The sequence below is a fragment of the Tetrao urogallus genome (assembly GCF_951394365.1).
Source record: "Tetrao urogallus genome assembly, chromosome: 17".
Taxonomy (NCBI): domain Eukaryota; kingdom Metazoa; phylum Chordata; class Aves; order Galliformes; family Phasianidae; genus Tetrao; species Tetrao urogallus.
In genome coordinates this window covers 6346043-6370560 of record NC_136830.1, presented here as the reverse complement: position 1 = coordinate 6370560, position 24518 = coordinate 6346043, and the positions used below count along the sequence as shown (strand labels likewise).

General features: G+C 41.6%; 2 protein-coding genes across 2 annotated transcripts; one reads left to right on the top strand and one right to left on the bottom strand.

Annotated features, from left to right (window-relative positions):
• Window positions 1-362: 362 nt before the first annotated feature.
• PTPN11 (protein tyrosine phosphatase non-receptor type 11) lies at window positions 363-20314 on the bottom strand (the record flags this gene model as incomplete). Its single annotated transcript, XM_079543668.1, has 15 exons — window positions 363-432; window positions 611-723; window positions 3467-3618; window positions 4008-4075; window positions 4510-4664; window positions 5386-5517; window positions 7083-7241; window positions 7374-7453; window positions 8027-8123; window positions 11593-11706; window positions 12200-12316; window positions 13095-13287; window positions 14412-14606; window positions 15737-15859; window positions 20310-20314. The coding sequence occupies 15 exons, from the start codon at window positions 20312-20314 to the stop codon at window positions 363-365; spliced, it is 1773 nt and encodes a 590-aa protein (XP_079399794.1).
• Window positions 20315-20471: 157 nt separating this feature from the next.
• On the top strand, window positions 20472-23646 carry RPL6 (ribosomal protein L6; the record flags this gene model as incomplete). The annotated part of the gene is made up of 7 exons (XM_079543819.1): window positions 20472-20510; window positions 21052-21318; window positions 21421-21519; window positions 21781-21924; window positions 22468-22516; window positions 22825-23009; window positions 23494-23646. 7 exons carry the CDS (start codon window positions 20472-20474, stop codon window positions 23644-23646), a joined length of 936 nt encoding a protein of 311 aa, XP_079399945.1.
• Between the last annotated feature and the right edge of the window lie 872 nt (window positions 23647-24518).

Here is a 24518-nt window from a genome sequence, read left to right as displayed (position 1 = left end):
GGATCACTTAAAGACATGGAGTTCAGGCTGCAGCTCCCACTCATCATATAGAACACCAGTCTCCTGAATAATAAAGACCTCCAACCTATGCCACTGTGAGTCAGGGGAAGAGGACAAACTACCACCACCAAGCTAATATTCTATATTGTTTTGAGAGGGTAAATATAGATGTAACTCAATCAAAATTAGCTTCTGAAACTTAAATTCCTCAAGGGTGGATAGATTACATGTATTTCAAGCATTAGAAAATGTTGTTATAGTCTGGTTTTATCCTATTTTATTCAAGCCCTATAACTCCAGGCTGCATATGCACAGTCACATAAAATACATACCTGCCTTTGCACTGAAGTCTGTACATCATCTCATCTGAAACTTTTCTGCTGTTGCATCAGCCCCACATTTTCATATACTCTAGCACTATCTTCCCTCATTCTGAAAAGAAGCAAGTATTTGCAGTCTGAGAAAACCAAGTTTGTATACTTAATAGTAGTAGTTTAAGAGCAAAGTACCTGGCAAAAGTCTGAGCACAAGCTCTGTGGTAACTCAATTCAAGATCACTGGAGATTAGCACCATTCAAAACTTGCACACTAGCAACAGAAACCAACTTACTCTGGACACGTTGGGGTTGGGGTACAGGGTGGAAGAGGGCTCTGATCCCCACTTGTCTGGTCCGATAAAGAATATTTAATGTTTGTGTATTCGTGACCTTTCCTCTTACTTTTCTGTGAAGCAAAACACAAGGAAAAGCCAGGTTTGAGCAACAAATAGGAAAAACTCATTGAAGGAATATGGAAATTACACAACTAACCAGATTAGATTTAGAAGGGTTTAGCTATGAACACCAAAGAGCTCAATTCCATAGATAACACACAATATGGGTAGGACCTAAAGCTTGGCTTTATTTGTTCTAAGACCTGAAAAGCCTCTTTTTTCAGCACTCCCCTTCCCACCACCACCTCCAGCTGAACATACCAACCTTAAGAACCAGCACTCACACACAACCTTCGTCTCACTTGGCAGAAGAAACCACACTTCATTCTTTAGTAGACAGCAGCAGCCAGTGCGCCTCCCACTGACCTTATTTCCATCTCAGAGATGTGGCCAAATGAGTAACAATCCCTGTTTGCAAGATCTCTAATAAAATATCATCTTAGGCCATTCGATTTGATATAAAAAGAACCCAAGCTGTCATTTGTATTCTGCAGCATATGTTACAAGCTGCAGCCAATTTTGCTGGCATTCATCTAAAGATACTGAAGGCTCCAGCAAACAAAGCTACACTAGGAAAGAGAGAGATGGCTTTTCTTTGTTTCCAGGACAAACATTCACAACACATACACACACTGCAACCTACATTGAAATCAAAGCTTCACTTTAAAAACATTTACAGAACATAGGGTTTCTGTTTCATTTTGTTTTTTAAATGCTCCAACAAATACTATATAAGAGACCTGAGTCAATCTCACAGCAGAGATTGGCAGAATCCCTGAGGAAATGTGGCTGCTGAGTTTCCATTAACAAAGCTCTGCACTGCATTTTAAGTTGCAATTTTTCAAAGCAGCCTTCTGAGACTACAACTTTTTCTATTCTTCTGCAGAACTTCTTGCTCTCTCAACCTCCCACCTATTTCTCACAAACCCCTTCAACCATGAGTCCAAACCCACCACCTGGAAGGCTGAAACTAATTGAGCAAAATGCAAAAGTTCTGACTAGTGCATTTAACAGCATTATGTGTACAAACCCCCTTCCTGCCAATAATATTCTGAAGCACCAAATCAGAGGGTTTAATTACTTTTTATTTTTTTAAATTGCATGATGAATAGCAGTTTGAGGTGCAGATATTCTATACAGCAAAATTAAGAGGAATCAATCCATTCTTCTATTACTTAAGCTGACTGGAATAGAAAAACCAAGATTAAGCACCTTCCTGGCTTCTCTTCTTTCAGTTTAATTCACTGTAATTATCCTTTCTAATTCATAATAATAGAGATGCAGCAGAAACAACTTGTTTCTTAGATGTAAAAGACTGTACACCTCTCTGCAGGAAAGACATAGCAAAACAAATCCAATTTCCCTTTTTCCACACTTATATCCAACACAACATTTAAGTCTAGGAACTCTTGAAGTTCTCAGCACTGCAATGCAGAAGGAACTGTTAGCAGAGAAGCCAGGGAATTTTTTTTTCTGAGTATAAAGAACTCATCCCTATGCAAATGGATGCAGCTATGTGTACATACCCACTGCTTCAGCACAGCTGTAAGTGCTGCATGACATCACATCTTTATTTTTTCCTCCTGGATGCTACTTCCTATACTCAACACAAAGCATTGCTTTTATCTGAAAAGTATTATTCTGCTTTTTTGTGTCTGCCACTAACCTTTGTAGGTCAAGACTTCACAATGTAAAGCAATGATCTATTTCCAGTTTAGGATACTTTTATTCTCATGCCTCCTGAGCTAGTAATACCATAGAGGATGAAACAACTGATCACTGTAAGAGAAATGCACTGCTCCACTCAATATCAAAATACCATTCAAAACCACATTACAGCATTCAAGAAATTATAGATCCATTTATAAATGGTGGCACAGAAAGAGACCATATTCAAAACCCGAGGCTATGAGGCTTGTGCAAACACACAGGTGTGAGGGAGCTCTGAGGTGAAGTGAAACAACAAAGCCAGGAAAAAAAGTACACCTGAGGGATTTCATGTTCTTCACTTTGTGCCTAATCAGCATCAGAGCACACAACAGCCATCCTGGGGAAAAGAATAAAGACTCTATCCTCTGCTGAACAGTGCATCTACATTATGCTGGCAAATATAAAACAAGTTCTGTCACACTCCAAAGAAGCCAGAAGCCACACAAGAGTGCCAAAGCTGAGCTGGCACACCCTACCTCTAAAACAGGGCTTAAATCTCACACCAGGCACTGAGCTAACCATGAACACATGGCTCCCCACATCTGTCTGACAAACTGTGTGGGTTTGTCTCCTGAGCAGCAAGGCACCAGAAGATACTGAAATTCTGAAAAAAGATAAGTCCCAGATGACCAGAAGTTAGGGCAGAGAATGAAAGCAACAGCGGACAGAAAGTGAGCTCTTATCACAAAACCATGCGGCTTTTGTGAAAGACTGCAGAATTCGAGTGCAAGGGAGTACTTGAACAGAAAGAATGAGGTAGGAGATGAATGTGCCCATCTTCCAAAAGTTCTCATCACATAAATCACCCCTCTAGGTGGCTTTTGTTGGGTGATGTTCTGTAGGATCACTACATGCTTTACGATCCTTCAGATCAATATACCTCGTTCCACATAATTTAAGAATCCAAAACAGATTATCTAACACTCAAATTTGATTACCATACTTGCAATCAAGTCTCCAAGTCACAAGCAGCAAATGAGCAACTCTGCTCCCTGCTCCAGTGATGACATGATCCTACATAATTTATACTTCAGCTGAATATACCTGCTCCTCTTCAATTCTGCGCTGTAGCGTTTCAATGTAGTGCTGTACTGCCATGTAAATAAATCTGTACTGTGCTTCTGTTTGAACCATTCCTGACCGCTGTGATCTCACCATCTGGATGGTCTTTGGAACATCAATATCACAGTCCACACCTATGAAATAAAAAAAACCCATGAGATTGGGAACAATAAAGTAAACTTTGCTTTTGGAGAGATTGGTCTCCTCAACGTACGGTGAGCAGACTGATGCCACACATTCATGACAGATTTAACCAAATAATTAAAAACAAATATTAATAAAAATAAAGCAATCGGATTCTGGCTAATCCTCAGCTGAAAGTTTTCATCATCCTGATCCAGAGCAGGATTTCAGCACCTTAATTTTAAGTCAAGAGGAATGACCAAGTCCCTCTTATGCCAAACAAGTACTGTCTCTGGAACAATACTAGAATCCCCCTGTCAACATTCTATTGTTTCTACTATGATGCTCCTATGACCTGTGTCAATGTCCCAGCAGAAAACAAAAGGTTGAAGAGACCCACCTTTTTCTCTGATTATGTCAATAAGAATATCAATCACAATGAAAGTTCCTGTTCGTCCAATCCCAGCACTGTGAAAAGAAAAATAATCATTTTGCTCTGAGTAGGCATGAAAACACTAAGTTAGGAGTCCAACACTAAGCAATATTAGATTTCCAGACTACAGCTAAAGACAACCCAAACTATACAGACAACAGAAAACAGAGGCCTAAATTTTCACAGAGACAGAAGTAGAAGTTGCAACAGTGTTTTGTTTCTTAGTGTTTATTAACAACTTTGGATCAGACACAACTAAAAGATCGAATGTTTCCTTGCCTTATTCAAATCGAAAACAAGAATTCATACATTAAAAATGAGGAGTGATATCTCATTCACATGAGGTGGGATGGTAGACCAGTGATCCCAAGCAATGGTCCAAGCATGATCCCCAGCAATGCATCAGTAGATGTAAAATAGAAGAACCAATAGAATTCCACAGAAGCAGAGGCACAGTGCATCACTGTACCTGCAATGGACCACAACTGGTCCTGCGTCAGAAATGCTTTCCTGCTTATGGTGCACCTCCTCGAGAAAGTCCAGTACACCACCAGGGTCACTTGGGACTCCATGATCAGGCCAAGTTCTGAAATGATATTGCCAGACTGTTCTCTCTGTGTTCCCCTAGAAGGAAGATATCAACACGTAAAAAAATGCTTCTGAACAAAATCCAGCTAAGAGCATTACCTCAGAAAGTTGAGTCAGACCAGAAGGCAGCATACCAACCTTCTGCTCAGCACAGCACCCACAGCACCACAACGCATTTGAAGAAGGAAAGTTGTCTTCTTGGCCTGACAAGTCAATCACACTACCTGCTCCCACTGTTCCCTCTTTTTCTCATTGAGCTGTTTCCAGTATTTCCATCTTCGCTTTCAGAAGCTAGGGAAAAGCTCTGTTTCTTAACAGCAAAGTGCTGTTCCCACACTAATTCACTGCTTCCATCCCCATCTTACGTGTCTTCACTTAAGAGCTCTTTCTAGATTCTGGACTGCCATACAACCAGCTCCTTCTAGTACAACCACCTCCACGAAAGGGCAGATAAATGCTTAGCTAGGCTAAAGTATGATTACTTAAAAGCACTTTCATGCTTCTTTCCAAACTTCCTCAAAGCTCTGTAGTTGTGCATCTTCTGCCAAAAAAGAGCTCAGGTATAAGAATCTTCAATTAGCCCAAGGACAAAGAGAAAGATGCATGGAGCTAAAGCTGGAACTTCAAAGAAAGAGTCAAGGCTCAACTTATTAATCTCTTAGAGCTCTTATTGATTGTTCAGAAAGAGCCTTTCTGCATTTTTTTTTAAATTTATTTGCAACCTAGATTAAAAGCACAGAGTTATTAACATACTTACTTGCCCAACTTTAGAAAGCTTAAGTTCTCTTAGTGTGTAGTCATGCGCTGCACTCTCCTTAACATTCCTCACACGCATAACACCATACTCCTTTAGGGAATATTCATCAGGCCAGTACTTGACACACTTACTCTGCAAGATTCAAAACAACCAAGCAAGATTTTAAAGAGTAATCCACAAGAAGGCTGCTTCGTGAACACTTTTCTGAAGTTTTCATTTGTGAATACATTGAAGACAACACCAAATAACACATTAAAGTACACGTGAAGGGAAAGTTTCTTTTCCCTATATCGAATAGGGAGTTATTTCAGAAAGAGGTATCTGCAATCTCTCCTTTCAGTAGCTTTTAGGGTTTTTGTACCAGTTTTGCCTCAATAGTTTCAAAGCCCTGGAATTGAAATGCAGTTCCCAATACCTCCACCCAACTATTGTTTCAAAATACGAAGAATTTTCAGGGGAATGCTTCAGCATTGTGTGATGTTCTACAGCCAATACCTCATGGGCTGCAAAACAAATGCAAGTCAAAGATATAAGTCATCTTTAACAGGAATGCTCCTTGGACATTTGCTTTCTCATTGCTTAGAATCAGAGAAGAAAGGGCTAACATAGCTCTAATTTAATCACCAAAGCAACACAGAACTGCACCCTGTGACAGGGGCCTGATGTGTCTGTGGCTTTGATATCTAGAGCTTTCAGCATGCTGCTTCTCTCTCAAGTTTATCTTTGTCCAGGGATATATCCCACGCACTGAAGGATGGGTTAACCTATTACTACTTTCATTTGGTTCCTGCAACAGCAGCTCCTGTCTGCCTTGTGAATGCAAGTCCACACAGAATCAGATGAGAAATGTAATGGGTACATAGATGCAGCTTCCAGCAACAGCAAACAAACCAAACCCCAAATACAGTAGAAAAGCATTTCTTATTTGCAGTGCCTAGTGCAGATTTACAATACAGGAACAAGGGAAGATTCTTCTGCCAACAAAAGATTCAATATGAGATGCTCTGCTGTAGTTACTTTCGCCCTTCTTTCCCTATCATGATTAAGTTATCAGATATTAAAGCATTCTACATAGCCAGAGCACACACCAAAAAAAGTATTCAACTCTTCCAAAGGAACTCTATTAATTTCTCTCTTCCAACAAAAAAAAAAAAAGATGTAAGAGAAAGGTCACTGGAAAAGTGATTTCCATGCGGACATATTCATGTAGACTTGCAGTTTTTACTTAGGAAGCAATATCCTCTGAATTCATTCTCATTCTAATAACACCCCATAATTTGTTTCTTTGATAAAGTCCACACAAACTCGGTAAACTAAACTAAAATGGCTATACTGTTGCTCCATAAACAGGGAATTTACCCCTTCAAGTAGGCAGAACATTTGACTGCAGCACCTAGCTTTCCACTGTCTCATTCCCTGGGTATTCTCATAATGCAATGATTCACATTCAGTAGCTAAAATTTAATCAGACAATCCTTACAAAAGGGAGGCCTTGTGATACAATAGGAGTGCGTCCTCAATTCCCACAGGCATCAATTAAGAAAGAACATTCAGCACCTTACAGAATTAAGCAGTGAGTTTCCTAAGACCACGATGGCACGATGCATTTCAGCATGGGAGTCAATATAACCAAGTCAGACCATTCACGCACACAGATGTCATGACTTCTCCAGAGACCAGCTGAAGTTTATTTTTACCTTTCCTCTTTCAACTTCCTTTGTTGTCATAACAATAACTCGAGAATTCTCCTGGAACACCATCCTCCAAAAATCATTCACTGTATTCTGCAGGCAACCTTGAGTAGCAATGTAGCTTTTTTTTGGCTTTGAGTTGTTGCACTTTGTTTCAAACTCAGGCTAGAGACAAAAACAATTTAAGGAATGGTGACAAACGCTCATTTTTAGAAGACTAACTTAGATTTAAAAGAGTAAGTTAAAAAGTAAGCAAAGGTTGTGCCTACAAGACTCATTTAGGTGGGGCATACTTACCATAATAATATTAGCATTGATATAGTCTGAAACAGGCTCATTTGGATCACCATCATGCAGAACAACTCTGGTATGATCAACTGGAAGAATATATTTATATGTCAAGCAGCTGCATGGTACAGTTGTAAGCATCCAGCTATTTTTAAATATTCAACCAACATGTACTTTCTTACTGCTACTAGAAACTGCTACATTGTGAAACTCTGCCAATCACTGCTAGAACACCCAACCCTTTTTCGGTTTCTGTTTCTTAAAACAAGTTTCTAGTTCACAACAAAGATCACAAAGCAAGTGTTTATCTAAATCAACACAAATGGTCTCAAACTCTGCTGGGTTTGCACTATGCAGTTTTGTACCACAGATTAATCCTCTTAAGTATAAGCATTCCAGTTTGCCAAATAAAAGCATCATATCCCTAAACTGTTTAGTGAAAGCTGAAGATAAATATTTCAGAATCAAAATATCTGCATCTATAATGGATAAATGTTTGAACAGACTGGAAGCTGTATGGAACTAATATTGACAACATAAAGGAAGGACTTACCACTACAGAGAAGAAAAAACATACTGTTGTTTAATTAACCCTGTCCTTTACCACCTAAAATAACAAAGCACAGAAAAGTAATGGGCTTACATAAGAAATCAGTACTTACAGGGTAAAATGTTTTTGTATCTATTTTTGTTTTTGTTCTCTTGACGCTGACCTTCTTTACGGCTATAGAGAAGTTTGCATTCTTGCTGCTGTAAAGTCTGCAGAAAAACAGCACAAATAACTGGTGTCAGTAAGAGCACAAAAAAGACGTAGACTGTATCATCATGATTATCGTGATCCTTCCCTTGTTAAAATAGTGACACTTGATTATAATACCAATCAGCAGTCACAGAGAGTTCCTGGGTTTCTCCACTCAAACTACAATACAGCATTGCTTTCAAGGTATGAAAAGGCACTGACACAAACACAGGAACACAAGTGACAGGATTCTCTACCTGAGCTGTACTGGATTCCTCTAGGTCTTACTAGCTTTATTCCCTTCCTTCAGCTATTACCAATCCATAGCAGTGCTGCTGGAAAGTCCCAAAACCACATTCCTGAAATCCTGCAGGCTGCAGCCAGATCATCTCTAGGCAGCCAAAGGGAAGGAAGGAGCTTACAGAAAGCCCACCAAAGCACACCAACACAAGCTGCTGTCTCAGTTTCAAGGAAAGTGAAAAGTCCTTCAGCTGTTAGAAGCAGAATATTAAAATATTCTTTTCTATTCCCTTAAAACCACAATAGGATGAGAATATTCAAAACACACAGATGGCATTAGAAAGCTAGAAAGCCAATTAGCACTGAGTGCAACAACAGTACTTTGCAATTTGTGCTTTACTCTTCATAGAAAAGGTAGCTAACCCTCTAAGTGAATCCTTTTCACAGACACAAGTGCTACGAAGCTGGCTGACAAATAAGGATAGGCCAATACACCTGGGAGCAAAACATGACTCCCTTTCTCCTATTGAAACAAGGCCATTTCACTAATTCACATCCAAACATATTTTGCTCAAATTTCTCACATTACCATGCTGGTGGATCAGGGAGGTGTTAGGTAACTTCATGAGAACCTACATGGTTCTCCATAAATCATCCTAGTGCAGAAGCAGTAAATCTGCATAGGGATTTCTCTTGTTGGCAAGGCCCTAATTTCTCAGTGTCTGGTTCCCAATTAATAACAACAGGGACAACAGTAATTCCATACCTCATAGCAGTAGTGCTTGGTAGCAAATCCACGTACTTGCAATGAAGCCAAAGGGAGCAGAATCTCAATGGTTTTGCTCCAAGTTTTAATCTCAAAAGCAGTATCAGTCTGCCTAAAAGAAACACTCTGGCTTTGGAAGCTGCTCTCTTCACTAACACCACCTTAATATTCCTTCACAGATTATTTCTACTTTAAAGCTCAGGCATGTCAGACACATTTGCTCACTTCTATTTCAGTCTGTGTTATCATTACCACCTCACTTAGTGACCTTGGACAGTTAAGCTCATCCTAAAGACAGGGAATCCAAAGAACAAAAGCAGCACAGAACTGTGAGGTTTCATGTACATAATGCACAGCAAGTATACACCCATAAAGCATTTGTTTGCAGTAAGCTCAACTCTTGTCATAATGCAGAAGTCTTTTGACTGCCATTATCACAGAGCACCTCTGTATAATATTAACACTTCTGAGTCTCTGCAAAGTGAAAAGCCAAGCGAAGAGCCAAAAGCTAAACTTTGCTAGCAGGTTAAAAAAAAATGGAAGTAATTGTGTTGAAACTAACTTCAAACATCCTTATTTCACACAGTTAATGGTTACTGCTTTGAGCATCCCTAAGGAAAGATCCACAAGTACAAAGACTTCTAACAAGCTCGTTATAAGAGGTACACAATGCAACAATAAATTAGGTACAGAGTCCTCAATTTCTCTGTACCATTCAAGCACAAAGCTCCTCAGTCACTTTCCAGAAGCAGAAGTGTTACAAAGACTGTCAACATTTCTGTCTGACGCTTAACAGGACAAGAGGCATTCTTCAATATGCCTAAAGACAAGTAATTTACAGCTACCATCTGGACTGCCAAAGCACAACAGGGCATGAAGAGCTCCACAGACAGACTGGAGATTGCCCCCTGCCTCCTCCCACCAGGACTGGCAGCCGCAGCTTACCTGAGACGAATGAGAAAACATGGCATTAAAACTGCAGTGTTCAGGCTAAGAACAACTCTGCAGTCCTTGGTCAAGGCCAGATATTAAGGTGAGAAAGAAGAGGAAGTTTAATACTCTGTTTACAATTACCACCCCTACCAGCTGTGATCTCACTATCCTACATTCCGCCAAATTCCTACAGAAATTTGTTATATCTTTGTAAAACTCAATGATTTTTCATGGTTTTATTTTTCAACTCCCACTAAAAGTCTCAGAGCAGACTGCAGAGCTAATGAGCGTGTCTGACCATAAATGAGTTTCTTCAAGAATGCTGCTCTGCAAATCCATCAATTTTCAAGAAGTTCCTCAAAATAGCATCACACAGCCAAAATCAGCCTCTTTGTCAAAGATCTGGGATCACAAGACTTTCCAGTTTCCTGTTGCCATCTGCTGGTACAGTTCTACAATTCACTATGAAGTGAGTGATACAAGTCTCTTCATTATAATAAAGTAATGACCAAAACTTTTGGCTGTGATCATCATGCGCACAGTTTTTAAGTCAATCCAATAGTCAGAAAAATGTTAGGATGCAGCAGTCAGAGATGGAAACAAAGAAAAGAATCTGCTTACCCTTGGAAGGCCTCAAATATGCAGCCATCTCCGGCAAGATCCCCTGGCCTCCACTGCCAACCCTATCTGGGCAGGAGTGGATCCTGGCTTCACCCCTTCAGGTCACTCAGGTGCTCTGCATACACCTGAGCTCCCCTGGGTTGGCCCTGCCTTCCCACCAGGTGCTCAATCACTGGTTCAAGCCATGACTTGCATTTCTGCTACACTAGACTCAACTAATCTGAGGCCTGTCTCTTCACAATAGTTTTAAGATCCCTCAAAAGTGGCTACCAAAGGAGCCACAAACTCAAGCGCAATAGCACATATGGACTGAGAAATCCCACTGCCTCTTAATCACAACAGAGTACAACTCAGAACATCCCACTGGGTGAAGCAACAGAAAGCACGGCCTAATTCCCTTCATATGCAAAGCACACTTACATGTTCCAACTGCATCAGATACTGCTATTGTATTGTTTCCCAGTCACAACAGGTTACAAATAGTCAACATAGTCAACAGAGGCTAGGAATCAGGCCTTTGCCTCCAGAAATAAAAATCCAGCCTACAGACCTCCCCCTGCACTCATGGAGAAAAGGGACCCAGGACTGAGTCCAACTGATTGTCCTGGTGGGGCAGATGTGGTGCCAGTTGTAGGAAGGCTCCCTCATGACAGGAAGGATAACAGGAGGAAATGCATTTAGGTCAGAATGAACAACAGAATGTAATTACCTCTCAGTTAGGAAAAAGGGAAAACATCTGAATCATTTTATTAACAGACACAGGAATGGAACTGTTTTAACACATTATTACCTGACACAGGAGAAAGGAGCAAAAGCTGGGATCTGAAGTGATGGAAGTAGAGCCAAGCTATTGTCAGGAAGGCAGTAACAAACCTCTTAGAAGTACTACAGAGATTCAATACCATAACATTGGAAATACAATGAGGTACCTCAAATTCTTCCCAGAAGCCCTGCTTGACTTTATCTGTAGTCTCTGCTAGCTTGCTTAGCTCTCGCACTCTGCTTTCAATCTCTGCAGCATTAATACGGGTGGTATTCAGGGGCTAGGAAAAACAAAATAAAGGTGACAACTAAAAAGACAGTTAAAAACACAAATTCCCTACACTAAGTTTACATTACACAGGCAGTTCTAAGATCCAGGACTTCACCATTTACACATTCTAGGGGCAGTGAGGGAAGAAAGGAAGGGAGTAAGGAACAAATGCTTTTGGTTTCACAGTTGTTCTTAATAACTTGTTTCATCTGTGAACTAGTCTTGCAATCCCTATGGATCATAATGAAGTTACAAGAAATTCTACATGCATTACAAAGTCTATTCTTTACCAGCAGCACAAAATTATCCCTTATTACTTATATTACTTATTATGTAAGTTTAGACTTGCATGATTTTATCAACCAGTTTCATGAAGTCTCCTTCATTTTCACATTTCAAAACAAAAGTTATGATGTCACACAGAACACACAGAAAAGCCCACTCTTCCCCAACAATATACATTGAAATTAATAAAGTTAGTGGTGTTTTCTCCATTCACTCACCTGCTTCAGTTGCAATACTGTGCCCAAAGTTTCTACCATAGGGTTCTTCTTATAATGCTCTACTAGATCTGTCAGAGAGTCAAACTTCTCCCCTCCACCAACATCATATTTTAGATCCTTAAAAACAGATCGTCAGTCATTAAAACAAACTAACTTCATCAAGTCTGCACTGATATAACATTTAGACTACACAACATAAGAGAAATTCTTTCAAACTACACATAGACAAATCCAGTAGAACTCTTCTCCTAGTAGATGGTAGACAACAAGAAACACACATTATGGAGGACAACATCCTCTTCTCTGTCTCTGAACTGTTTCCTCCTTCTACATATTAGTTTTTATACAGCTGTAGCAATTACAATTTTACGTAACTAAAACAAAAGTCACAGATTTGAGTATTGAGCAAGCCACTGTTATGCACAAAAATATTTAAAGACCATAACTTAAGTACATAAATATTGAAATGATGGACCACTCTATATTAATATTTAAAGTGTTCTTTACATTAAATACTCAGGCTTATTTACGCTCTGTTGATCACTCTCAGGTGAGACTTTATGAAATAACAGGAGCAACAGACATACATGGACAGATCTCTATTTGTCCAATTACTCCTGTCCTGATATCATCCATACAGCAGACAGCAGCTCACTTAAGGTTCACGAACATTAAAAGCTCCATCAGCAAAAGGCTTTAAGACAGACTTCTGATGCAATCAGAAGCAAATCTATTCCATTTGATCAACCAGATGACGTATATCACACACACGTTACCACAGGAAAAAGTGGAAATACATTCATGTCTTTAGCAAAGTGCAGAAAGGCCCTCTTGTTAGAATAAGCTCTCTGCACACAGAAGCAGTACTGCTAAAGAAGCTCCTGCTTCATCATACCTGGCAGTGAATCATGACATGTGTCACTTTAGATTTCCCATCATTACTCTCTCCTTTATCATCTCCCGTCCGGACAGAAAGAACAAAGTCCCCAGGGTGGCTCTGACTCTCACGCACAAGAAAGCTTCCATGTTTTCCTTTTTCTGTTAACAGTTTTTCAGCTTCTCTTCCAGAGAGATGCCCATGAAACCACCTTTAAATGAAGACAGCACTCTAATAGTCATTCCAGCCATGGTTGAATCCGCTTGGCATAAAAAGTTATTACAAAGGGAAACCCTAAAATGGACACTGAATGAGTCCCAGACTACAGAAAGGTTCATAGTTTATAACAAACTGTTGGAAGCGTACGTGTACATAAACACGAGCAACTGCAGGAACACTTCAAAGCAGGCAATTCCACAAGCCCTGAAATTTGCATTTTATGCAAGTTTCAAACAAAGCTTTCATTTGGATCCTGTACAGCAGTACAAATGAATCCCCTGAAGTCCAATAAATACAAGTTCATACAGCAACTTTCTCCTCAGCACAGGCATTTACTCTTGGTCTGTTAGCTTCGTGAGGGTTTCCCAATAATGCTCTGGGAACTCAGTACCTTTAAGACCCTACTCTTCCATCACATTAGGAACTGAGCAGGATAAATCACATAAATGCAATAATTCTCCCCACAGCCATTATATACAAGCCACACTGAGGCATGAGGGAGCTTGTTTCATATCTTCCCTTTTTTTTTTTCCCTCCTTTCTTCCATATTCTGAGGATAAACTGACATCTACTGGCCAGAGATATTTCTGTCATGCACAGACATTCAGCATGGCAAAATTTTCAGGTGCTCCTTATTAGCCATGCTCATAAAACCATCAGTTTGAGCAGTTTAAGGATTTACTTTCTTAAATATATGTATATTAAATATATATATATATATACACATAAAATATATATACATTTGTGGGGAAAAAAAAAGTATAAAATTACACACAAATATTACTGCAAGGAATTCCAAGGCACTAAAGATTCAGAGATCACTAAGAGAAATTCTATAAATCATTCTCCCACTAAAAATCAAGGGAACTCTGCCCTCTTTTCCAGTATTCTATCATGCCAGGAAGAAAGCTTCAAGATCTATTTTGTTCAGCACAAATTATTTTACCTCTAACCACATTTATTGAGTCAACTTTGCAAGTAATCTCACTGAATTCAGGGGGATTAACTTTAGTATAATAGGACTACCCTCCCACCAAATAGAAGCAGATCCTATGGGGATGGCATGCACTTATTAAGAAGTACATGGATAGTGAGGTTTTCACCACCATTTCTGACCTTTCCGAAGTAGGATCAGCACAGTTCAGTGGATATTTCAACTCTATCACATCTCCATTCTTTTCTTTGAGCTGCCCATGATGTTCCATGTAATACTGGACTAACTCAGCCAATGTAGCAAACTTCTCTCCTCCATAAAGGTCATAGTAGTCTCCTGTGTTCTGGATCTTGATGTGGGTGACAGCTCCAGTTCGCCTAATGTTTGAAACAAAGGAAGAAACCATGTAAGTCAGCTGATTTCCAATAAACCACTCTTATACTCAGTTCTGTTTTCACAGTTGGAGAAATCCAGACTTTTGCATCACTTTCCAAATGAAATATGGCAGAACAGTTGATCTAGTGCATATTTCTGAAATATATTTCAGCCACATCTTGCTGGCTTGCAAGAAGGGGAAGGGGCTGCCCAACAGTTAGAAAGAATAAGAAAAAAATAATAATTCTGTGGCAAAGGAATTCCCTAAGCCAGAGTAAGCCCCAGGGTCCTGCAGTCTGCAACAGAAATTCTCTGGATCCCCCAGAATTGCACTCACAAGCACAAGGGGTGGAAGGGTGAGGAAAGAACTCAGCTTTTGCAGGACACCATCAGAGCCTGTTTGCTGCTTTTGCTGGACTTTCACACTAATTTCTAGTGTGAAATTCTAATCCCTCTTTTAATAAAAATCTTTTTGTTGTGAGTTCTAATCTCTCTTTTAATAAAATGTAAACCATTTAGTCCTGGAGTTTCTTGTATTAACAAAGCACAGCTCCCTGAAAGAGGCCCCGTCTGTTAAACAGGCCCATTATCACAAAGGTAGTACCACCGCAGTAGTACCACTCTTATCACCAAACCCACTTTTCCTTTTTCCTTTATCTACTTCCTCTTGCTCTCTTTTCCTTGTCCCTACCACTACATACACACTGACAGTGGGATAAGTGTTACAAAAGGTCTGGTTTGGAACAACACCACAGCTGACCTTAAAGACTTGCTGAGTTTTTCCTATAAGAAAAAAGTCAGGATAGCATTTCCTTGCAGGTGTTTGATCAGCAATTCAGATAACCTCTGCTACTTTCAAATGGTTATCAGATAGACTTTTAAAGGGCATACAGTAATACAATTATTAATTTACTTCTGCTTCCCCATAACTTCTCTATCTCTACAATACCCCCAAACTGCAGATTCCCCACGTTGGGTAAAGATACTTGAGAACTTCTTCAGGGGAAACAGAGAGAAGGGCAGAGATCCGTGCATTATTTCATCTCTTACAAATAGTTAATTTACGACTCTTGCTCCAAAGAACAGCACGCAATGAACACCTTGGGAAGAAAGACAGAACATTTAAACATACCTAACAGAGAGTGTGAAGTCTCCGGGGTTACTTTTGCTGGGCCGTGCCAGGAAGCTGCCATCAACTCCTCTTGTCAACAGTAGATTTTCTGCCTCCACCCCAGTAATATTTGGATGAAACCATCTACATGTGATTAAAAATAAAGAGAACAAGTAAACAGAAGAGTCTCATTTTCAAAGTTAATCTATGCGACAAAACTAAACAGAACTACACAGCTGCTGCAAAGACAGGGCTGAATTTTGCTCGAAATTCAGTAAGAATTTCTACTTAAAATGTATAAATTGCTCTTTTTATATTGCATTGCTGTTTTCTATATTGGTAAGAGATTCTTTGCAAGTCAAAGAGTTATACTATACACATCCAGACTGCAGTGCTATCAAAGGAAGGTACACAACAGAAACACAGATGGAATCGTGTGTTTTCCATACACTGGAAGACAAGACAAAGACACTGAAAGACAAGCAGGAAAAATACTTAAACCACCCAAAGCGATATCAGACAACATTTTAAAGGTTGAAATTTAAACTGAACCTCATCCTTGAGCACACAGGATGACCACCAGCCAAGAAGGGTCTCCACTTGAGGACGACCTGCTCAGCTACCCAGGCTCCTTCCACCCCCAAGGGCACAGGGTGCTGACTGCTGCCAGACACCAGTTTGCCACTCTGCCTTCTGCATACCATTGGCAATTTCTCACCCAAACGTACCACGCTTAAATACAAGCATCAAGGAACCCCATATTGATATTCACCACCCACAAGTGGCCTAATGAGTGACTAATATAGTGCCCTGCCAAAGGAGAGCTGTATATGGTCTACATCTCAGAAGCTCGGTGTCCCCACCTATGGCATTGGCTTATTCTTAGCCGTTCAGTTAACGCAGCTGCGATTCCTCTTATCTGTAATTGAGGGATTTTATTGCTCTCCTACACAACTGTAAGAGCTCAATAAACTGTAAGCTGCACCTCTGTTGTAGGTGAGAGGACTTCTTAATGAGGATGATAGAGTGGCTTAGGTTGGAGGAAACTTTAAAGATCATCTGCTTCCAACCCCCTGCCATGGAATGGCTGCGGAGCAAGGCGCAATTTCAGGCAACAAACTGTAGAATAACTTGAAAAATCACCACATGGGCCAGAGATGCAAACACAGCAACTCAGAACTGCTTCAGGGGTTTGGCTGGACTTTTCTTTGGTGATTCAATGATCTCCTTCACTCTGCAGCTCTGCTGTGAACCAGGCACTAGGCAGGGCACAGCAAAAAGGCACATCCACATCTGCATCCACATCTGAAAGAACACGGGCAGCTCCTCTGTACAGAGGGTTCTCAGCTGCTCCAAAGCAAAGCATTAGGGCAAGCAGCCTGCAACCAATCTCACTGCAGCTGTAAAAATGCCATGTCTAAAAAAATTACGTAGCACTTCTGATATTCAACATTTCACAGTAAATTGCTGTAACAGCAAATAGAGCATTTATCTAATTTTAGGGTTACGACTTCATTGCTTTGATTGGTTCAGCAATTCCTTCTATCATGACAAGCAGACAACATTCCTACCAAGCCCTTACCCAGCCTGTTCCATTCAGACACAGCATCTCACCCAAACATTCTGGGAGTTTTAGAGATTCCAGAATATCCAAATGGGAGTCAGGACTATCTATGCTCAACTCCATTTCAGAAGTAAATGATTCCTCTTGTTAATCTTGCTTTTTAACTAATTAAGAATACCCTGCTTGCACCAAGAAAACCTAGTGAACACTGCTGTATCTCTAAGTGAAGATAAAGAAAATCAAACCTACGCACCATGGGGCTTGAAAAGACACATTAAAAGCTTTTACAGCAAATGGATAAGAATCAATAAATCCTGCACTTATCTAATAGCCAACTGAAGGTCAAGAACAGTTCTCCTTCAGTGCGGTTATCAGAAGAAATGTTGCACAAGCATCAGTACCTGGGATTAATTGATCACTAAATAACAACTAAGGGAGATGGCAATATATTTACCACACTTCCAACCCTCAACATTATTACTTCCATTAGGGGGAAAGCAACTGCAATAGCATAGCAACATTGTGAACAGCTAATAAGCAATTTCAATACACGTGGGATTCAAAAGATACCTTTGCTTGTCTATAAATTTATGCCTATAAACATAAAAAAGGAGAAATTATTAGGACCAATCCTACAGATTTATTATACTTTGTCATTCCATGAAGTTTAATTAATTCAATACCTTCTGTATCTCACCCTAAATCTCAATGCACCTGGAAGTAACTGCATACGAGCTGTTCAAAACATGAAATACGCATAGGTACACTCCTACTCAAGATGGCAAAAAGTTACAAAGTATAGCAAAAGAAAAGCTACATCTGGGAGACTGAGGGCTTTATTGCACTTTATGTAACTTTTGTTCTAGCAGTAACTCGTTCTCCTGCTCTCTCATCCTTGTATTTTTGGCTTTGTGTAGGAAGATGCATTTGTCAGCCACCCCAAATAGAAAAATGGGGGTGTTAGTGATCTCGTTTAAACGGTTCCGGACCGGTGATTGAGATCTCTTCATTTGAAGTGCTGCCATCACATGTGTGCTTTTGAACCTTGTGGCTGCATCCCTTCTAAAACGGGGGGAGAGAGCAAAGGGGGCTGCAGGCACAGCTATCAGTAACATAACCCCCATGGAGGACTTTCTCCTATGCTTCCTTTTATAGGGATGGAATGCATTTTAGACTTATTTTCTTCTTTCCTTTTCCAATCTCTATTAAGAGCAGGTGCAGAGGCTATCCCAAGTGAAGGACATCACAGCCAAGAAGCACAACTAAGAAAACCAACACACATACATGTAAACCCACACTCTAACTAAACCAACTGTGCCACTATGCACAGAACACTCCATACAGCAATTCCACTTTGGGGGCTCAGCAGCAGACCCAAGTCACTTGTTAGCTTACAGAAAGGTAAAAACATCAGCAGAAACGCAGTAGAACAGTTGGAGTCTCATTTACAAAAGCGAGGGATGTTAGCTAAGCAAGAAACCTTTTGCTGAAAACTGTGACATGGCAGAAAACACAGCACTGCTACTTTATCATTACTTTTTAAATAAGCATACAGTTGCATTTTGCACAGTGAAGAAAAAAGTCAGCAGAATCCATGCTTCACAAGTCCAACACTGCCAGCAGACTTTTATCAAATTGAAGAGACAGAGGAAAGAAAAAATCAATACATTTTTCCATGCAGTGACTGAGCTTTTCCAATCATCTTTTCAAGTGCAGGAGAGATAAAAATCAGCTTCGGGTCTCAGCATCTGTGGAGGTGGTGACTGGGAGCTTAGTTATTCCTATTTTTAGGCCCCCGCTTATATTTTTCAGTCTCAAATTAAAATACAAACTTCCCTGACAGCAGGAAGGCCGACAAGTGTTTCTGAAAGGCACTGCACACCCATCCCAGCGCGTAGGTGGGAGCAGGCACAAAACCCAACACGCACTGCAGATCCCACACATACCTGAGATCTAAAAGCTGGGCTCAGCTACAGCCCAACTGAGAATCAACCAACCTCACTGCTCCAAGGTAAGCAGAACAAGAGAGAGAATAACCAGGTGTTGAAAAACTTCATGGAATTAGAGAATGGCTTAGGCTAGAGGGAACCTTAAAACCCATCAAGTTGCAGCTGCCATGGGCTGGGTGCCCCCCAGCTCAGGCTACCCAGGGCCCATCCATGGCCTCAGGCACATTCAGGAATGGGGCACCCACAGCTCTGGGCAGCAGAGCCTCACCAGTACCACAGCAGTGCCACAGCCTCACCACCCTATAGAGAATTTATTCCTAAATCGTTCAGCTTAAACCCATTCCCTTTCGCCCTATCACTATTACACAGGGTAAAAACCCACTTCCCCTGCTTATAACACCCCTCAAGCACTAGAAGGCCGCAATAAGATCTCCCCAGCATCTTCTCTAGACTGAGCAGCCCTCAGCCTTCCTTTGCAGGTGATGTGCTCCAGCCCGCCGAGCACCTCACAGCTCTCCTCTGGACCCACTCCAACAGCTCCACATCGCTGCTATGCTGGGGGCCCCAGGTCTGGACACAGCACTCCTGGTGAGGCCTTACAAGCTCACAGCAGCCTCGCTCCACTACAGTTCCTCTACTCGAAAAGACGCATCAATTTTATGAGCAGGCAGGTTAAACAATAAAAAGGAATACAACATCCACATTACTACACCAATTCTCTTTGAGAACCACGTTTACCTTAACCCATAGAGGACAGCAGAAAGTAGGCAAACGCTGCACACAGAGAGCAGCATGAAAAAAGCCCTTCAGTCCCACACAGCGCCCTCTTCCCCCCCCCCCCCCCGAACCCCAACGCCGGGCTCGCAGCCGCCTCACCTCCGCGATGTCATTTTGCCCAGCGGGTCGCGGCGCCCCCCACCGCCCCGCAGCCGGCCGCCGGTTCACATGTGGCTCTCAACCCCCCTCAGCGCAGCGCGGTGTTCGCGGCCTACGGGCGCCCCGAGAGGAGCGCGAACAACTACGGCCTCAGAGCCCCGGAGCGCACGGAGCGCGGCGCGGCCCGCCCTGCGTCACTACCTACGTCATCACCGCGCGCCACTCTGCCTTATAGGAAAGGATCCTGGCCCTCCCGGACTTTAATTCCCAGCGTGCCCCGCGATTGGCGCGATGACGTCAGGCGCCACGCTCTCTTTAGGCCGCGGGTGCCCGGATGTAGATCTCTTTTCCTCCCCGGAAGGTAAGAATGGCGGAGCCACGGAGCGCAGGGCTGTGGCTCGAGTGGGCGCTATCCGCCTCCATCCGCTCCTGGGGAGCTGCGTTGGACTCACGGTCTCGGCCTGGTGCTTGTAGGGCGGGCAGGGGGGCTGTTGGGGGAGGGTTGGGTGCCTCCTGCTGAGCCGTGGCAGAGCGCTGAGTCTGGGCTGGGCCGGGCCGCAGCCGGGGCCTTGCGTAGAGCTGTAGCCGGAGTGGGCTGCTGCGCGGCGCTGGTGGCGCTGAGGAAGCTGAGTATAGCGTGGCTCTCAGGGATAGGAGGGTGACTGCAGCCTTCCTATATATTTGTACCTTAGGCTGCCTGTTAGGGGGTTGAGTGCATTAGAGGGCAACTAAAACATTAACGATTTTCACACTGCAGTGCTCTGCGTGGCTTTTAGCTCTGTGCTGTCTCTTTCCAATAACTACAAAAGGTGCTAAGAGCTCTCAGAATGGTATAAAGGATAATCTTTTTGCTTTTCTGTTTGACATAGGTTTTCTTCTGCATGCTTTGTAATCATTTTTCTGCATAGTTTCTGGTCTGTTTATGTCTGCAGATGGCGGGTGAGAAGAAGGCAGGTGAGAAAAAAGCAGGTGAAAAGAAGGCAGGCGAGAAGAAGCCGGCCCAGAAGAAGGTAGTAGACAAGAAACCAGCTGACAAAAAGCCAATTGAGAAGAAGGCAAGCCAGAAGAAGGCACGTGAGAAGATAAAGAAGCCTAAAAAGTACCATGCCAGCCGCAACCCGGTCCTGGCGCGGGGCATTGGGAAATACTCCCGGTCAGCCATGTATGCCAGAAAAGCACTGTACAAACGCAAATACACTGCTCCAGAAACAAAGGTATGGATGATAAACACCAAGTTTACGTAATTGTGCTGTTTGACCACTTCTTGTGGTGACTGGTTTGAAGTTTCACTTATTTTTCCTTTCCTTTGCTTACAGATAGAAAAGAAAAAGAAAGAGAAGCCACGCGCAACTGTCATCAAACCAGTTGGTGGAGACAAGAATGGAGGCAGCCGTGTGGTTAAAGTCCGCAAAATGGTAAGAAAAGGAGTTGAAATGCTCACGGTGTAAGGCTGTAGCATGTAATTTGTTAGTAGATGCTGAGTCTCTTAGCAGGGAATGAGTTGTTTAGAAAACAGTGTTTCAGTGTTTTCCTGAAGTACTGGTTGCTGCCGAAGTTTCTTTCTAGAGAGATCATCTTTAAAGAGCGAATTATCTCTTAGAAAAGGAGGAGCCTATAGTGAAAACATCTTATCTCATGGATTACAGGGTGGTACACTTTGTTCCTTTTCTTTCTAGCCTCGCTATTATCCAACTGAGGATGTTCCTCGCAAGCTTTTGAGTCATGGCAAAAAGCCATTTTCTCAACACAAGAGGAGGTTGCGGGCTTCTATTACTCCAGGAACTGTTCTGATCCTCCTGACTGGTCGTCACAGAGGCAAGGTAACTGGGAACTTCTGGTGCTCTTGCAGATCTGCAAGTGCAGTTGCATTCTGTCTGGATGGTTTTTTCATCCTGTTTTTAAGGGAAAGTCTTCTGTACAGGGCTGGAAGTTAAAACAGGCTAATCCAGTTGATTATACAATGATAAAGGAGAATTGCTGCAACTCAGAAAACTACAGGTGCTTGTCATGTTAATTTTGCACTGCAGAATAGCAGGGCTGGTGCCTGTATTACTCTTGCAACAAGGCTAGAACTTTGGCTTGCTGTTACATAAAAAGAATTGTGCATTTTCTTGAATTCCTCAGTTTCATTCTGTGGTAGCTTTGTCAAAGCACTACTCTGACAGATGTTGGTAGCTCTGTTCCTGTGGTGTTTGCTTCTTATGTAGCACAGCTGCATCCATGTTGGCTGCTTCTTTATGTATGTACCAACAGCACAGGCTGAATGTAGACATGGTCACAGTTTGGCTGCAGTGTTTCTCAAATGTCACAGGAGGTGTAATGCTGAAACCTGAGGACTGATGTCACATCTCATCTCTTTTCAGCGTGTTGTCTTTCTGAAGCAGCTTGGTACTGGCCTGTTGCTTGTTACAGGTAAGAAACAAAAATATTTACTTTCTAGTCTGAATTTGTCTCTGGAATTAGTGGTACTGACCTGGATTAGGATGATTTAGCATGCTATGTGTTTGTGTAACTACGAGGAATTATGTTTTGAGATTTTTCAGGGAGGTGAGTGGGAGTTAATTAAACTTCAGTATCTGCACACCTGGAAGAGATCAGGAAGTATTTTTTATTTATGAAAAGGCAATGGGGAAAGGTTTTGTTGGTTGTTCTGATTTTCAGCTGTATCAAAAATGCCAGTTAAAAGTGGCAACTGTTGCCTGTCTTTCCTCTGCCTTTAGGACCTCTGGTTGTCAACCGTGTTCCTCTGCGTAGGGCCCACCAGAAATTTGTTATTGCTACATCTACAAAGGTTGATATCTCTGGAGTGAAAATTCCCAAGCATCTCACTGATGCCTACTTCAAGAAGAAGAAGCTGCGTAAGCCCAAGCACCAGGAAGGCGAGATCTTTGATACTGAAAAAGAAGTAAGGAACATGACTGCTTATTCTTTGTGAACATCCTTATTGCTTAAAGCCAGGCTGGAAAGGGGAAATCCCATGAAACAAATTGACAACGGTCCATAGCAAAGAAAGCTAATGCAATTAAAATGAACACATGCAGTAGCATTGAGATAAGCTCCTTTTAAACTTGGGGATTGTTTTCTACTTCTCCCTTAGCTGGACAACAGCAATGATTGTTCTAGTTGAATGCCTTTCTTGACCAAGAAACACCTTTACTGTTTTGATACTGCCAACAGCATGCTGCTGGCTCCAGCTATCTGCAGCATAAGCCAAACAGTGGCTTCAGTTCTCTCTGCCACCTCCGGTCTGCTGCTTCCTATCCCATATTTAGAATAAGTTGAGAAAAGATTTCCTGAAAATGCCAGAACTCAGGGTTTGCCCTGAATCTTCTCTAGAAGAGTCTGAAGTTACTCTGTAGGATTTTAACATTATTCTTTGTACTTTCTAGAAATATGAGATAACGGAGCAACGTAAGACAGACCAGAAGGCAGTGGATTCCCAGGTCCTTGCACGAATCAAGAAGGTGCCTCAGCTCCGTGGGTACCTGCGCTCCACATTCTCTCTCTCAAATGGAGTCTATCCTCACAAATTGGTGTTCTAAGTGTTCTGAAAGCACCACATTAAATTTGAGGGGAAAAAAGCAAGGATTTCTGGTGTCTTCATTGCATTCCGTAATTGGATGTGTTGCGTTAATCTTGCAGTGCAAATTATTTAAAGGACTGGAGTACTGCTTGTAGGAAATGGAGAGACCACATGCAGATGTGTAGAATTGAGCGAGTGCATACATATCTGAGGCTTTGTGATGCTTTATTTTGTGGGGTTTCTTTTGGTAAGGGTTTTGTGGGATGAAGGCTTTTAAATAAACAAACTATTGCTATTAACAGAAGGGGGAACAAGCACTTGAATTTCAAATAGTTTTAACCATAAATGAGTTGCAGGGGGGGGAAAAATGTTTTGGGGAAGAGAATATAAATGCTGGATTTACTTACCCCTTCAGGACACATTTGAGAATAAACATCCAGCTCAAGGCCTCTGCTGGTGTAGTTGTCTGTATCTTAAGTGCTGAAATCTGAGTCTGTGAAGAACCAGGTTGTAGCAGCACCCCACTGCTAGGTTACTCATTAGCATTTTAAAGTTTGGATGCAGCTTTGTTCAAATGGCATTTCTGATGAGCTGCTTTGATCCATCAATCACTGCATAAACTTTGGAAAATATAGCAACTTCTTAGAGACCTTTCTGGAGCTACGCCTTGCTTTTCTTAAGTAGGAACACTGGAATATTCTGAAGTGAGTTTGGTAGGGTTTAATTACCCTATGCTTACTTCCTGTTCTTTATCTGTAGGCTCTAACATCCTTAGTTAAGAAGTAAGAATCCTTGCCACTGCGTACCTTCTTAAATCAGGGTGCAAAAGCATTTTTCTTCTGTTATCTCAAAAATGAGTTTAAAAGCTTCAGTGAACGGCAAGTGTGTTTC